At 34.2% G+C, this 15,050-nt stretch overlaps 1 protein-coding gene across 2 annotated transcripts in view; it reads right to left on the bottom strand.

The window, feature by feature from the left end:
• The window catches only part of INTS4 (integrator complex subunit 4), an 84,896-nt gene that overhangs the window by 53,803 nt on the left and 16,043 nt on the right, over positions 1–15,050 (bottom strand). The window contains exons 5-6 of one of the 2 annotated variants that reach the window (XM_006926648.3): positions 1,697–1,882; positions 983–1,033 (exon numbers count right to left, since the gene is read on the bottom strand). In XM_006926648.3, the coding sequence (XP_006926710.1) occupies positions 983–1,033; positions 1,697–1,882 (237 nt within the window). The remainder of the gene's footprint in view (positions 1–982; positions 1,034–1,696; positions 1,883–15,050) is intronic. The other variant, XM_015600508.2, reaches the window with a different exon arrangement.

The following is a 15,050-nucleotide window of genomic DNA, read 5'->3' on the forward strand; positions in this document are numbered from 1 at the left end:
AACTCCTCAGAGCATCTTTCTATTTACTATATGAGATGTTGCCTGATTTGTGAATCTTTCCAATTAGATCTTTAAATTTAATTGGTTGAATTTTGTTTTTTAACACTACTTAACTGACACAGTCTTATGCCACTAAACTATGAACCATCTGGTTAGCTCTTCTTCCTCTGCATCCTTACTCTCCATGTTTCCACATGGTTTTAGGCTTTAATTATTTGGCTTTCCACATGGTTTTCCAATAGGGAGAGAAGGGGCAGTTCACATCAACGCAACTATTCTAAACTCATTCTACTTCATTCTGTAAAAGAATAAACTTGGTTTATACACCAGTCATAGGGGCTTGACTAATTATCATCTTCCTCCGAAAGATAAAACCACTGTGACAGGCTAATAAAATCTGGTCTCCAAGCATGGATTTAGATTGCTTGACTCTAGATTCCTGCAATTATTCTACAAGAGAAATACCACTTTGTAAGATCTTTCGCTTAGGTGGTCAATCAGCTTCTCCTAGTGATCTTTTAACTTCATTGTGCTTCTCTTTATCAATATTACAATAATTATGTGATATCTTTTTATATGATCCCATAGCTTTGGTCGTCCTCCTCCGGAAATACTCTAGATTGTCAAGTGTGGTGACTGACAAATGTGGTGCCAGACTGACTTCATGTTGGCCCAACTAACCAAAGATCAGCAAGACTACAACTTTGCTTACTCTGAATACTACACTTCTCTTTGCATACTCTGGTATTTATACTGATACCTAAATCCTCCTAAAAGTCCTTTCGCAAGTACTAGTGCTACTCAGTTACTTATCTCCCACTCTCTTCTTACAATGCTATGCTTTGAATATAACCTCACAATCATCCCAATTAATGTTACCACTGTTAGCTAGCTGAAGCTCTACGTTTTCAAATTCTGACAACCACTGTGCCACCTTCCCAGTTCACGATACTTCCCTTCCCCTTATAGTCATTTAAGGTACCTGATTATAAATTGTTTGGTGTAATTTCAGTCCTCTTTCATGGAGCTGCAACTATATAATAAAGATATAGTTTAAATATTTGGAAAAAAAGATCGATATTACCAGCATCCCCCATAATCCCTCATATTTCTTCCATTAAATCAGATTAACATAGTTCCTTTTAGCCAAAATCAGTGCTATATAAATAAGAAACATGGTCAAAGATTTTTTCAGTAGATGTATTCGAACATTTAATAAATCTAACCCACAGACTCTCCTAAGGGGATATTAGAAAAATATAAAATAATGATAAGAAGGCTGAGGAAGAAATGGTTAACACTATCTCCTCCTAAAAAGTAGCCACCTGCCCACCCCTTAAATTTCACCTATATTTCTGAAACTTGGAAGGTACAACCTGTACCTATTGTACTACTATACCCAGGGGGAGGGATATAACTTAGCATTGTATTACAATCGGTCCAGGTTATATCTTCCATGTTTCAGAAACATAGGTGAAAGCTACCAGAGAAGACCAAAGAAAAGCACAGTGTCATACAGAAATGTGCACCTTTGAGTTCTGTAATGCCACCAACGTCTTCCTGAAAAATATACATAAGGTATATCCTAGAGAAATTCAAAATGTATCCACGGCAGTATTTAGCCACAAACTTAAAAAAACAAATGAAAAACAAACAAACAAAACTCTCCCCATTTACTTTCCATGATCATATTTACCATAGCTTTTATAGCTGCTGTTCTGACACGCGGGTCTTGGTCAATGAAGTAATCCCCTATAATCTTCTGGACATCTCTGATAGGTAGACCTTCAGCATCTTTTGCGACACTTTTCTCCAAAGAGCCAAGATTGCCAAGTAATTGCAGGCACTTATTTCTTACACCATGGGAGGTATCTGTCAGGTGCTATAAAAAGAAAAGAGAGAACAAAAGCACATGACTATCTTAAAAATAAACAAACATACCAAAAAAAAAAGAGAAACAAAACCATTCTGTCACCTTTAGGGGTGACTTTGAACACTACATTCTCACCACAGCCTGTCTAGTATCATGTAACTTGAGTATGTGTCTTCCAAAAAGAATCATGAGCCCTTAGAAAATAAAAAATAAGATTCCCATTTGTTCATCATTGTATTCCCCACAGCTAGCACTTAGCCTTGTAAAGAGTATGTACTTAAAAAATTGCCTCTAAATTGCTATCAAATCTAAAAACAAAACAAAAATTTATAAATTTTTAAAACTTTTAATATCCATATAGTAATATGTAAAAATCTTAAGTGTACTGCTCAATTTTCACAAAATGAATATAGGCATATAGCAAACACCCAGATAAAGAAACAAAACATGACCAACACCCCAGAAACTCCCCCTTGTGCCCTTTCCCAGTAACTACTCCACCACCATCAAAAATAGCCAGTATCTTAACTTCTAACACATAGATTTGTTTTGCCTATTTTTGTACTTTATAAAATCAAATAGTGTCTGGCTTCTTTTGTTTAATATTAGCTTTGTGAGATTAGAGATTATAGACTGGCACATAGCTATGATTCATTCATTCTCATTACTGTATAGTATTCCATTTGTGAACACGCCACCGTCCATTTACCCTTTCTATTGTTGGCAGATACTTGGCTTATTTCCAGGTTTTGGCTACTATGAATAATGCTTTTATGATTATTCTTGAATGTGGCTTTTGAAGTACATACTCACATTTCTGTTGGATCTATACTTAGGAATGAAACTGCTGGGTCACAGGGCATGTATATGTTCAATTTAAGAAGATGCTACCAAATAGCCTTCCTAAGCAGTTGTACTAATTTAACTAATTTATCCTTCCACCAGTGATGCCTAAATGTTCCAGTTGTGCCACATCCTTGTCAACACCTAGTACTGTCAATCTTTTTCATTTTAGCACTTCTCACCAGCATTATAAACAAATTATTGGTTATCTCTCTCTCATACCTAGTCCAAAGCTAATGAAATAAGCTATTTAATAATGCACTAACAGGAACTGAAAATATGAAATGAGTTTGCACGGTAGGTTATAATATGGTGTGGAATTCTCCTTTTTAAACTTTTTAAACTGAGGCCCACAGTAAAAAATATCCATTATGTTGCAACATAACACTCACATACTATGTGTATATATATATATGTACATACACACACACAGAAATTTTAACAAGACAATATTCATCCTTATATCTTGTGATGTGCTCTGATATTTCAACTGTTTTGTTTTTCAAAAAATACTGATCATGACCCATGAAACTGATTGCATTACCCACCAATGGATCATGATACTCAGTTTGAAAGGCACCAGTATAGAGAAAAGTAAACAGAACTCAAAATTTAAAAACCTGGGTTCACAGATCTCCTTAGAAAAATGGCTAGTTTTAGGACTGGGTCAAGATATATATAAGAAGAGTCTGTGAAGAACTAATGAAGTCCAGATCAAAAGGACACAGAAACCAGTGTGAAATGAGCTCCCATTGTCAACATTTATATGACACCAAAAGAAAGCACACATCTAGAATGCAGGACTTCCATAAGACCAATGACCCAGTTTCTTCGATAGATCTATGACATTAAAAAAAGGGAGCACTGTTACCAATTAAATGAACTGGCATGAAATGATATGAAGTAACTTAATAATGGCATCATGGCTATATTGAAAAATATTATGTTTTATCAGTTAGAGATACATACAGAAGTATTTATAATTGAAATAACATGTCAGGGATTTACTTTAAAATACTAGAGTAGATAACACGAAAAGTGAGAACAGATATAAAAGATTGCAAAGCATAAGTAACTCAAATTTACACTTGAAAACTAGAAAGAATAGCAAATTTGAAATTTTCCGTAATATGAATTATACACACACACACCACCTAGCTTAAATTTTCAGCTCTGACACGCTGTAAGTGTAATTTTGGTCAAGTCACTGGACCTCTCAGAGCATCGAAGTCCTCATTCCTAAGAAGGAACAATAATACATACCTTCATAACTTATAGGTTTATCATGAGGTTCAAACAAGAATGTAAAAGAAAAAAAAAACTTTCTATACTATATACTATAAAGCATGGTATGACTATTAGTTATTATTACTACAATCTAAAATAGTAACAGAGGTATATGGTCACAGATAAAGTATACGTATGGTTTCATTAGGAGATAACTACGTATACAATTATCAATACAAAACAAGTGTTTTTAGATATTCCCTTTACATTCAAATTTTCCATATATAAATGAAATCATTAATTTGAACTCAAACAGCTAGTTTCTTTCCCTTTTGCTCACTCTCTCTAACATTACCGGCACTCTCAGGAATCACCCATCTTTCTCCTCTTGCCTTAATTCACTAATCCCCTATTTTACAGAACCACAAGATAAGTGATATGTCTAATAACACATAGATAACAGTGAGAGAGCTAATACTGGAATCCATGTCTCCTGACACTCAGTCCAGAGCTCTTTTTCTCACAAAGTGCATAAATATTTTCATGATTTTGAAAACTTTACTATGTTCAGAGTTGGGCATTTGAATCTTACATACTTAAAAGTCTCTACAATACCTGTTTTCATTACAAATATGAATATTGTTACTGCCCTGTATCGCTAATCTCCAGCCATGAAGAATCACTCAGGTTTCTAATTACTGCCTAATAAACACAGTGATACCAAATAATCAATTCTTATGATTATTAAGTAGGCTGCCAATACCTTATGTAAGTAACACATACACATGCAACTGAACAAACCAGAAGATACATCAAATAAGTACATATATTAAGAATAATACTAACAAGAAAGTTACAAATAATAGAGAAAAATTTAGAATGAACACTGTAGTACTGAGTTTTAATTACAAATAGAGAACAACAGATTTTCAGTAAACATAGACACAGAAATATAGATGTAAATGTGAATATATAATGTAGATATATCCTCTAACACTGTCAACTGAGAGGGCCCATAAGCAGCAACACCCCAACAGCAATGTGCACATTTAGTGCCCAGATCTTGGTTTCAAAACACAATTCTCCACTAAGAGGAGCCAGGGCTTCTTGGAACAAGGCTAACTCCAGGGCTAGAGCAGAGAAAGTAGTAAGATGAGCCTGGAATATTTTACTGTACCAGAAAAAAATGAAATATTCAAAGAATGATAGAGAAAAGTCAAAAAGATACAGAAGCTAACTTGAAGGGGGTCCTACTTGGCTGAATCAAGGAATTTGAACAACGAGATGAATAATGATAGTAAAAGATTATGATCTGTAAATAAACAAGGACTCCATGAACTCATCACTGATATTAATAATTGGATAGAATATTTACATACTTTCAAAGTACTGCCCCCCAAAATATTCATTTCAAAAGGAAAGAGTAACTTCACAGTGAAGAAGTTTGACACTACTCTAACCAAGTGGTCAAAGTAAACATCATCAGTAATGGGACAAATCAAAATGGTGCACCACCTAATAGGGGGCAATGAGAAGAAAACAGCATTCATGATATTCTTGCCAAAGATGAGTAACTTGAATCTAATTATGAGAAAATATAAGACAAACCCAAATTCAGGGAGATTCTACAAAACACTTGTCCTATAATTTCCAAAGTGTCAGGCTATAAAATCAAGGAAAGACAGAGGAATTATTCCAGACAGAGATGATGAGGTATGGTGACTAAAATGCAATCTGTGGTTCTGAACTAGATCCTTTTCCTGTAAAGAACATTACTGGAACAAACGGTGAAATTTGAATGAGGTTTGAGGATTAAATGGTAGTAATATTTTGATGTTAATGTCCTGATTTTGATAATCGTATGGAGGTTATGCAGGAACGTATCTTTGCTTATGGGAAACACACACTGAACTTTTCAAGAGTAACTTACTCTAAATGGTTCATACTTACTTTAAAATGTTTCATAAGAAACAAAAGTACTTTATTTCTATAGCTGGAATTTTTCAAGTTTGAGATTTTTAAAAAATAAAAAGTAAATAGTCTAAATACACACAAAAACAAAATAACCATATTGCTTAATAAACATTAGAAAAATATTACATTATCTCTAAGAATAAGTGTATTTTAAGACCATAAAAAGAAAGGGGAAGCAATGCAGAGAATGCCTCCAGGAGGTGTAGGAGGCTTTGCAGAGAAAATAGATTTAATAAACTGTTTCACCTCTTATTCAAGAAGCAAAGTAGCATAGTGGAATGAGCACAGACTGGAATCAGATAAAACTGGGTTTGATTATTGGCCCTGCCACTTAGTATCTATTTAAGCTCTACTAGGCTGGATAAACTTTTAGAAATTCTTACTTTGTAATAATAGGAATATACCCTACCATGAAGTTTTATAATGAATGAATGAAAGGAATTCATTTAATAATTATTGCATGTAAAATCAGCTTATAGTGTCTGGGACAGAACAGACATTCAACAAGTATAAGGACCTAGCACAGTGCCTGGCACTTACCATGTTCTTTTAAAAACAACCTACTTAAGAAGAGAAGGGGACAGGTGGAGAAAAGAAGAACAGATGATGGGAAAAAAACAAACAGAAAACAGAGAAGGGTCAGGTGTAAAAGTGGGCCTCCTGGATGATACAGGTCTGCTGATCTGGAACAGACAAATATGAACTTTCTGTTGATAGCTGTCTGAAAATAGGGCAGTCTGTCATGAAACGCTAACTTGGAGGAGAAAACAAAGGAAACCTGCTGAGAAAACTCCTATGCAGAGGGTAGGATTCTCAGAGGGAACCTTTCATTATAAAAATGGCTCAATCAAACATTTTAGCTCAGAGTTAATTCTTGCTTCCAAGTTATGTAAGCTACAGAAATATGAAGCACACGCAATGCCTTATATATAGTAAGGGTTTAAAATTGTCCATCAAAATAAGACACTGAATCTTAGAAGTTAAAGAGAAACTTCCAGATATAAATCTGGCAATGACTCTGTCACAACTGATACAGCAAGTTTTTTTTTAATAAACTATATTTAGTATGGAATTTCTCATAACTAAATTGGTGACTAAACCACCAGCCCCTGGAAGGTTGCTACCACTGTGACAAATACTTTTATTTTCAAACAACAAACTAAAACTTTCTAGCTTCTATTACGGTAACCAGGCAACACTGATGCACATATGATCTGGCTATTACTGAATGTTAGCCCAAAAGAGAGAGTAAGTATAAATCATACCCTCAGGAAAGCAATTACAACTTTATGATGTCCTTCCCCAGCAAGTTACTTCTTGCATCCATGGCTATCATCATGAATAGCTGCCTAGGGTCTGCTCTGCAGATGATGCTATTTCGGCATTATACCCAGGCTATTCATTAAAGTGTCATCATTTTTATATTAATGGAGTAAGTAAACCATATCCCCAATAATAAGAACAATTCATGTTAAAAAAAAATGAAATAAGCTATGAAATAAAAAACTGTATGGTTCTATCAGTTGCCTTAAGAGCTTAATGTACTTTTGCCAAAGAATTAAAAGAACAGAAAAGAAAGAAAGGCTGGAAGAGAGACAATAGGGCGACAGAGACAAAGAAGAATTAAACCAGGCTATAAGGAAGTCTTATAAGCAAAAATGACATTTGTTCTTCTAGAAAAATCTTCACATATAGGAAAGGAAGTAGAAGACCTCCTGTTTCAGTTGTGCAGATGCTACACAGAAAAGAATATTAATTTCCTGGCCAAATCTATGAAACAAACTTCTTCATCTTTCAAATAAGGATGAGATGTATAATGTATCTCAAGGAATTATAGATAGGATAAAATGAGACAAATTTTGAAAAGTTAAGAGTACCCAAAAGCATGACTTTTTTTCCTATTATGAAACAAAGAATATGAATCATACCTTGTATTTAAAAGATATATAAAGGAACAATTTTAACTTAATAATAATAAGAATAGAACATAATATATTAAATAAGAGATAGGAAGGGATGGAGGGAAAGCTCTATTTACAGTAGAATGCCAACTAATAAACATAGAAGTAATGATATGTGCTGATCAGCCCTGCACTCCAGCCTGGAGGACACCTTCAGAACAAAGGAAGATTTCTGCTAGATTACTAACCACCCATTCTCCACACCTATGAAGAGAAAAAACCAAGAGTCATTCCCTATGGCTAAAACCATGGGGAACCTATGAGTTAAAGGCTGGAAACTGCCAGGAGGCCTTTCACTCTACATATTCTTTCTTACCTTTTCAAACTACACGCACTTCCCTTTCCTCACTGTATGTCCATATTAAAGGAAATGGGAACTAAAGAATGATATATAAACTGAATTCCCTGAACACTCAGGGTCCCTCTCAGTGCCTTTACAGTCTCTCTCAGTCCTTCTCTCTATTGTCTCTGTCCCTCTAGGTCCCTCTCAGCGCCTTTAGGCGGTCTCTCACTGTCTCACTCTGTCTCTGAGAGGAGACCACACTCTGTCTGTGGAGTGTTACCCCTTTTCTAATAAACTTTCCTTTTGACTCTAACTTTGGCGTGTGTGTTGAATTCTTTCTTCAATCTCTGCCAAAGGACCCTCTTCTTCCCTCAGTACAGGGCTTGGTCTCCCCGTCACTCGGGGAAATTTGCCCTGTCCTGCGTCAGAAGGAATAACAGTTTAAAAATCACCATTTTGCAATTATCAGAGTAATAACAAACTTAGCAAGATTTATTAATAGTTGCTAAAATCCTGAGTAAAAGTTTGATGGGGAAGAGGACATTTATATAATTTCAAAGTATCTCCCCACAAATTACTTATTAATCACAAGGGAAAACAGTATAGTAAGTCCTGACTTCAGTGTATAAGGAAATCAATTTTACCAAAGGCTAATTGATATCGGTAAGAGTTGAGTTCCTACAGCACCTCATCAACATTATAATAAAATGATGTTGAATGAAACAATGTTACCCAAGGATCTGCTGTGACTCTACACTGAAAACTCTAACAGATGCCACTTTAACCAAGTATCAAAATCAACATCAATAAAATCAGTCAAACCTCATCTGTGCCTCATGACACGATGCACTCAGAAAGATGCAATATAATTCATGTGGTATTCCCGCCAAAATGCATAACCTGATCTAAACTGAAAATATCAGATAAATACATTCTAGAAAGACATTCTAGAAAATAAATGTTCTATTTTAAAATATCAAGATCATGAAAGACAAAAACAGGCTGAGGGACCTTTCCAGATTAAAGAAGATGAGATATGAAAACTAAATCAATATGTGATTCTGGACCAGAAAAATTTATATAAAAGATAATACTGGAACAAGAAGTAAAATTTGAATAGTCTGTAGACTAGTATTAGTATTGTATCAAAGTTAAATTAACTGATTTAGGTAATAGTATTGTGGTTATAAAAAATTTATCCTTGTTAAGAAATACACATATAAGTATTTACTTTAGTGGAAAAGGGGCATGATGTCTCAAATTTACTTTTAAATAGTTCAGAAAAAAATAAATGAGAATGATAAAGCAAATGTAAGAAAGTGTTAACTACTAGTGGATCAGGGAGAAAGGTACATGTAAATTATTTATAATATTTTTGTAAATTTTTGTTAAGTTTGAAATTGCTGGGGTGTTTGGAGTCTATCCTATACCCAATCCAATGCTTTCCCAGAAGTCCTTCTCAGTAAAAGAAAGGCACCACCATCTAATCTGGCACATAAGCCAGAAACCTAGGAATCGTCCTCAGTAATTCCTTCATCCTCACTCCATGCTCAATCACTAAGTCCTGAACATTTTATTTCTTAACTATTTCTAAAATCTATCCACATCTTTCCATCAATTTAACCCAAACTACTATAATCTCTCACTCAAGCTACTACAATAACATCCTAACTGGTCTCTCCACAATTATACTGGCCTCTTCTCCAATCAGTTCTCTACAACGCAAGAATAATCTACTCAAAAAACTTTAATGGCTGCTCAGCAAGACCCTGATCCAAGCCTAATGATTCTTAAATGGTTTTTGGTCTCAGGATCTCTTTACTGTCTTAAAAACTATTAAGGACATCCAAAGAGCTTTCATTTATATGGGTTTTGTCTCTCGATATTAACTGTATTAGAAATTAAAACAAAATTTTTTAAATATTTCTTTATTAATTCCTTTACTCAAGTATATGAAGAAAATCTAGTATGAGATATGTAGTTGAAAAAAGAGGACTAGTAAGACCTTCCCTCAAAGAGTCCCTAAAAACACTAGGGGTCCTTAGAACACACATTGAGAATCATAGCTCTAGCTTTACTGCCATCTTTAAACTCATCTAACACAGTGTGCTCCTTTCTATATAGGATCTTTGTACACACTGTTCCCTTGGTCTAGACCACCTTTCCTTTCCCATTCACTCCTTCCATTCCCTTTGCTTAATTAACTCTTACCAATATTAAGATCTTAAAATCTAAGCTCAACTATCATTTCCTCTAGAAAATGGCTGAATTCTTTAATTAGGTTAAGCCCCACCACCCACACCATATTCTTCTCTTGGAGCTATTAAAAAAAATTTTAGTTAAGAAACCTTGCCCTAATCTTACATACCTGACAAACTATTTCATTCAAAACCCAAGTCAAATAACTTCGATTCCAGAATGTTCTTCCTTAATACTTCTCTTACCCCAAAGACTTTTCCACTCCTTCATTCGAGCAACTTTATATACCTCAGTTACTTCTGTTATTGCAAGAAACATACTATATTTTATATGTTACAAGCCTGACTGTTGGCTCATGAGTTCTTTAAAGGCTGGAATCCTATTTATTCAAGGAAGACACACAGATGGCCAATAAGCACGTGAAAATATGCTTACCATCATCAATCACTAATCATTACAGGAAATCAAAACTACAAATATTCCACTTCATACCCATTAGGATGGACAGTGAGAAAGAAAAAAAAAAGAGAAGAGAAAAGAAAAAGGAAATGTTTGCAAGGATGTGGATAAATTGGAAGCCTTGTGCACTGCTGATGATAATGTAAAATGGTAAGACACTGTGGAAAACAGTATAGCAGTTCCTCAAAAAATTAAAAATAGAATTACCACATGACCCAGCAATTCCACTTCTGGGTATATACCTGTATTAGTCTGCACTGGCTGTCATAACAAAATACCACAGGCTGGGTGGCTTAACCAACAGGAAGTTATTTTCTGTTTTGGATGCTAGAAGTCAAAAATGAAAGTGACAGCAAATCAGGTCCCTTGTGAGGGTCCTGTCATTGACTTGCAGACAGCCATCCTCTTGTCATGTCCTCACATGGCCTTTCCTTTAAGCACAGAGAGAGAGACAACTCTGATCTCTTCATCTTCTCATAAGGACACCAATCCTATCTGATTAGAATAGGCCTTATGGCTGCCTTTAACCTTAATTACTATCTCCTTAAAGGCCTGTATCTCTAAGTACAATCTCACTGGGGGTTAGGGCTTCAACATATGAATATGGAAGGACATAATTCAGTCCATAATACCCGTAAGAATTGAAAGCAGGTACTCAGAGAGAGATTTGTACACCCATGTTTACAGCAGTATTATTTGCAATAGCCAAAAAGTGGAAGTAAACCAAGTCTCCATTAATAGATGAATGGATAAACAAAATGTGATATAGACATATAGTGGAATATTATTCAGCCTTAATGGAATTCTTATATGTTACAACATGGATGAACTTTGAGGATATGCTATAGACTGAATGTGTTCCCCCAAAATTCATATGTTGAAATCTAATCCCCAATATGATATTATTTGGATGTGTAGACTGTCTGATTACATCATGAGGGTGGAATCCTCATAAATAGGATTAGTGCCCTATAAAAGAGACTCCCAAGAGTTCCTGTCTCCCTTCTACCATGCAAGGACATAGCCAGAAGACAGCCATCTACAATCCAGAAAGAAGGTTGTCACCAGACACCAAATCTGCTAGCACACTGATCTTGGATCTTCCAGCCTCCAGAAATGTCAGAAATAAAGGTTTGTTGTTTAAGTCACCCAGTTCATGGTATTTATTTGCTATAGCTGCCCAAAATGACTAAGACAGGACACTATGGTAAAATAAACCAGACACACAAAAGAATTACATGATTTCAGTGATATGAAATACCTAGAGCAGTCTAATTTATAAAGCCCAAAAATAGAACGGTGGTTGCTAGGGACTGGGGTGAAGGGAGAATGGGGAGTTACTGTTTAATGGATAGTTTCAGTTTTGCAAATCGAAAAGAATTCTATGAATGGATAATGGTGATGGTAGCACAACAGTGAGAATATACTTAATGCCACTGAACTTGTACACTTTAAAATGGTTACTATTAACAAATTTTATGCTACGTATATTTTACCACAATTTAAAAAAATTTTAACAAAAAAGTTAAACATACGTTTATGAGTCTGTTTCTGTTTTGTTTTGTTTTAGGTTCCACATATAGTGAAATCATAGGTATCTGTTCTTTGTATGACTTATTTCACTTAGCATAATACTCTCTAGACCCATCCATGCTGTTGCAAATGGCAAGATTTCATTCTTTTTAGGCTCTGTAAACTGATGACTGCCGAAGAGGTATGGGGAAGGGTGAAAAAGGTTAAGGAGAATAAGAAGTACAAATTTCCAGTTATAAAATAAGTCACAGAGATATAATGTACAGCACAGGAAATGTAGTCTATAATATCATAACAACCTGCTACGGTGTCAGATGGTTACTAGACTTATTGTGATCACTTTGTAAGGTATGTAAATGTTGAATAACTATGTTGTAGTCCTGAAATAAATGATATTGTATATTAACCCTACTTTAATTAAAAATAATAAAGTTTTAAAAACATAAAAATTAAAAGTTAAATATAGATTTACATGATCCTGCAATATAAACCCAAGAGAACTGAAAACATACATCCAAACCAAAAAAAAAACCTATAAACAAACATTTTTAGCAGCATCATTCACGATAGCCAAAAGTAGAAACAAATCCAAATTTTGACAGATTCACAGTATACCAAAGAGTGAATTGTTTTTAATAAAGACTTTATTGAAATATAATTCACATACCATAAAATTCATCCAGTTAATATATATAGCTCAATGATTTTTACTGCATTTATATGTGTATAATCATCAGTCAATTTTTCAACATTTTCATAATTTCGAAAAATGTCCTTTTGCTATAAACCACCTATCCCTCTATCCATCTCAGCCCTAAGCACCTACTAATTGACTTTCTGTCTCTGTAGATTTACCTACTATGGAAATTTCATATAAACAGAATCATAAGTGTGGATTTTTGTAACTGGCTTCTTTCACTTAGCATGTTAAGATTCATCCAGGTTGTGGCATGTATCAATATCACATTCCTTTTCATGGTCAAAGAATATTCCATTGTATTTTGTTTTACATACTCATTATAGCTGAGATGGTCATATGGCTTGCTTCCATCTTTTGACTATTATGAATATTGCTGCTGTAAACATTCATGTACAAATTTTTGTGTGAATATGTTTCAGTTCTCTTGGTAAATACCTATGAGTGGAATTGCTGGTTCATATGGTAAGTCTATCTTTAATTTTTTGAGAAACTGCCAGACCGGTTTTCAAAGCAGGTAAGCCATTATATTTCTCCAATAGTAGAGGAGAGTTCCAATTTTTCCACATCTTCACCAACATTTGGTATGGTCAGCCCTTTTTATTATAGCCATCCTTAGGGTGTGAAATGATTTCACACTGTGGTTTTGCTTTATATGTCCCTAATGCCTAAAGATGTTAATTTATTAGCTATTTATATATCTTCTTTGGAGATATACAAATGTCTATTCAGATTTTTTGCCTATGTTTTAATTGGGTTATTTGTATTTTTATTATTGGTTTTTAACAGTTCTTTATATAGTCTAGATATGCAAATCCCCCATTAGAAATATAATTTGCATTTTCCCCCACTTTGTGGATGTCTCTTCACTTTGTGTCCTTTTAATCACGAGTTTTCAATTTTGATAAAATCTAATATATCTATTTTTTTCTTTGGGTACTTATGCTTTTGTCATATCTAAATAAGCCACTGCCAAAGCCAAGGTTATGAAAATTTATCACTATGTTGTCTTCTAAGAGGTTTATAATTTTGGCTCACATTTAGGTCTTTGATTCATTTTGAGATGTTTTGCATATAGTATTAGCTAAATTTCCAAATTCATCATTTTAAATGTGGATATCCAGTTGTCTTAGCACTAAGTGTTAAATAAACTATCATTCTCCATTGAATGGTATTGGCACGCTTGTCAAAAAGCAGGTGACCACAGACACATGGGTTTGTTTTTGAATTCTCAATTCTACTCCATTGATCTTTATATTTATCTTTATGCATTACCACAGTAATCTTGATTACTGGTGCTTTGTACAAAGTTTTGAAATTGGCAAGTGTAAAGCCTATTATTGTTGCTCTTGTTCAAGACTGTTTTGACTGTTTTGGATCCCTTTAAAATACAATCATTTTCACGTATAAGTTTTATACTTCTTTTGCTAAATTTATTAGTATTTTATTATTTAATTCTACTGTAAATTGTTTTCATTTTCATATTGCTCATTGAAAGTATATAGAAATACAATTGATTTTTTATACATTGATATTGTATCTTACAACCTTGCTTAACTCATTTATTACTTCTAATAGTTTATTAGTGTATTCCTTAGGATTTTTTATATACAAGATCGTGTCATACGAATAGACAACAATAGTTGTACTTCTTCATTTCCAATATGGATGCCTTTCTTTCTTTTTCTTGCCTAACTGCCCTGGGTATTAGGGCCTCCAGCGCAATGCTGAAAAAAATGTGGAGAGACACACAGGATATGTTCCTTTCCTGATCTCAGATGTGGAAAGCATACAGTCTTTCACTATTAGTATGATGTTAGCTGTCAGTTTTTCGCAGATGCCCTTTATCAAGTTGAGGAAGTTCCATTCTATTTCCAAGCATTTTTAGTGTTTTTGTAATGAAATGGAATTGGGTTTTGTCAAATGCTTTTACTCTATCTACTGAGATGATCGTGTGGTTTTTATACTTCATTCTATTTTCATAGTGTATTCCATTAACTT

This window comes from Pteropus alecto, unplaced genomic scaffold (assembly GCF_000325575.1).
Source record: "Pteropus alecto unplaced genomic scaffold, ASM32557v1 scaffold7, whole genome shotgun sequence".
NCBI lineage: Eukaryota > Metazoa > Chordata > Mammalia > Chiroptera > Pteropodidae > Pteropus > Pteropus alecto.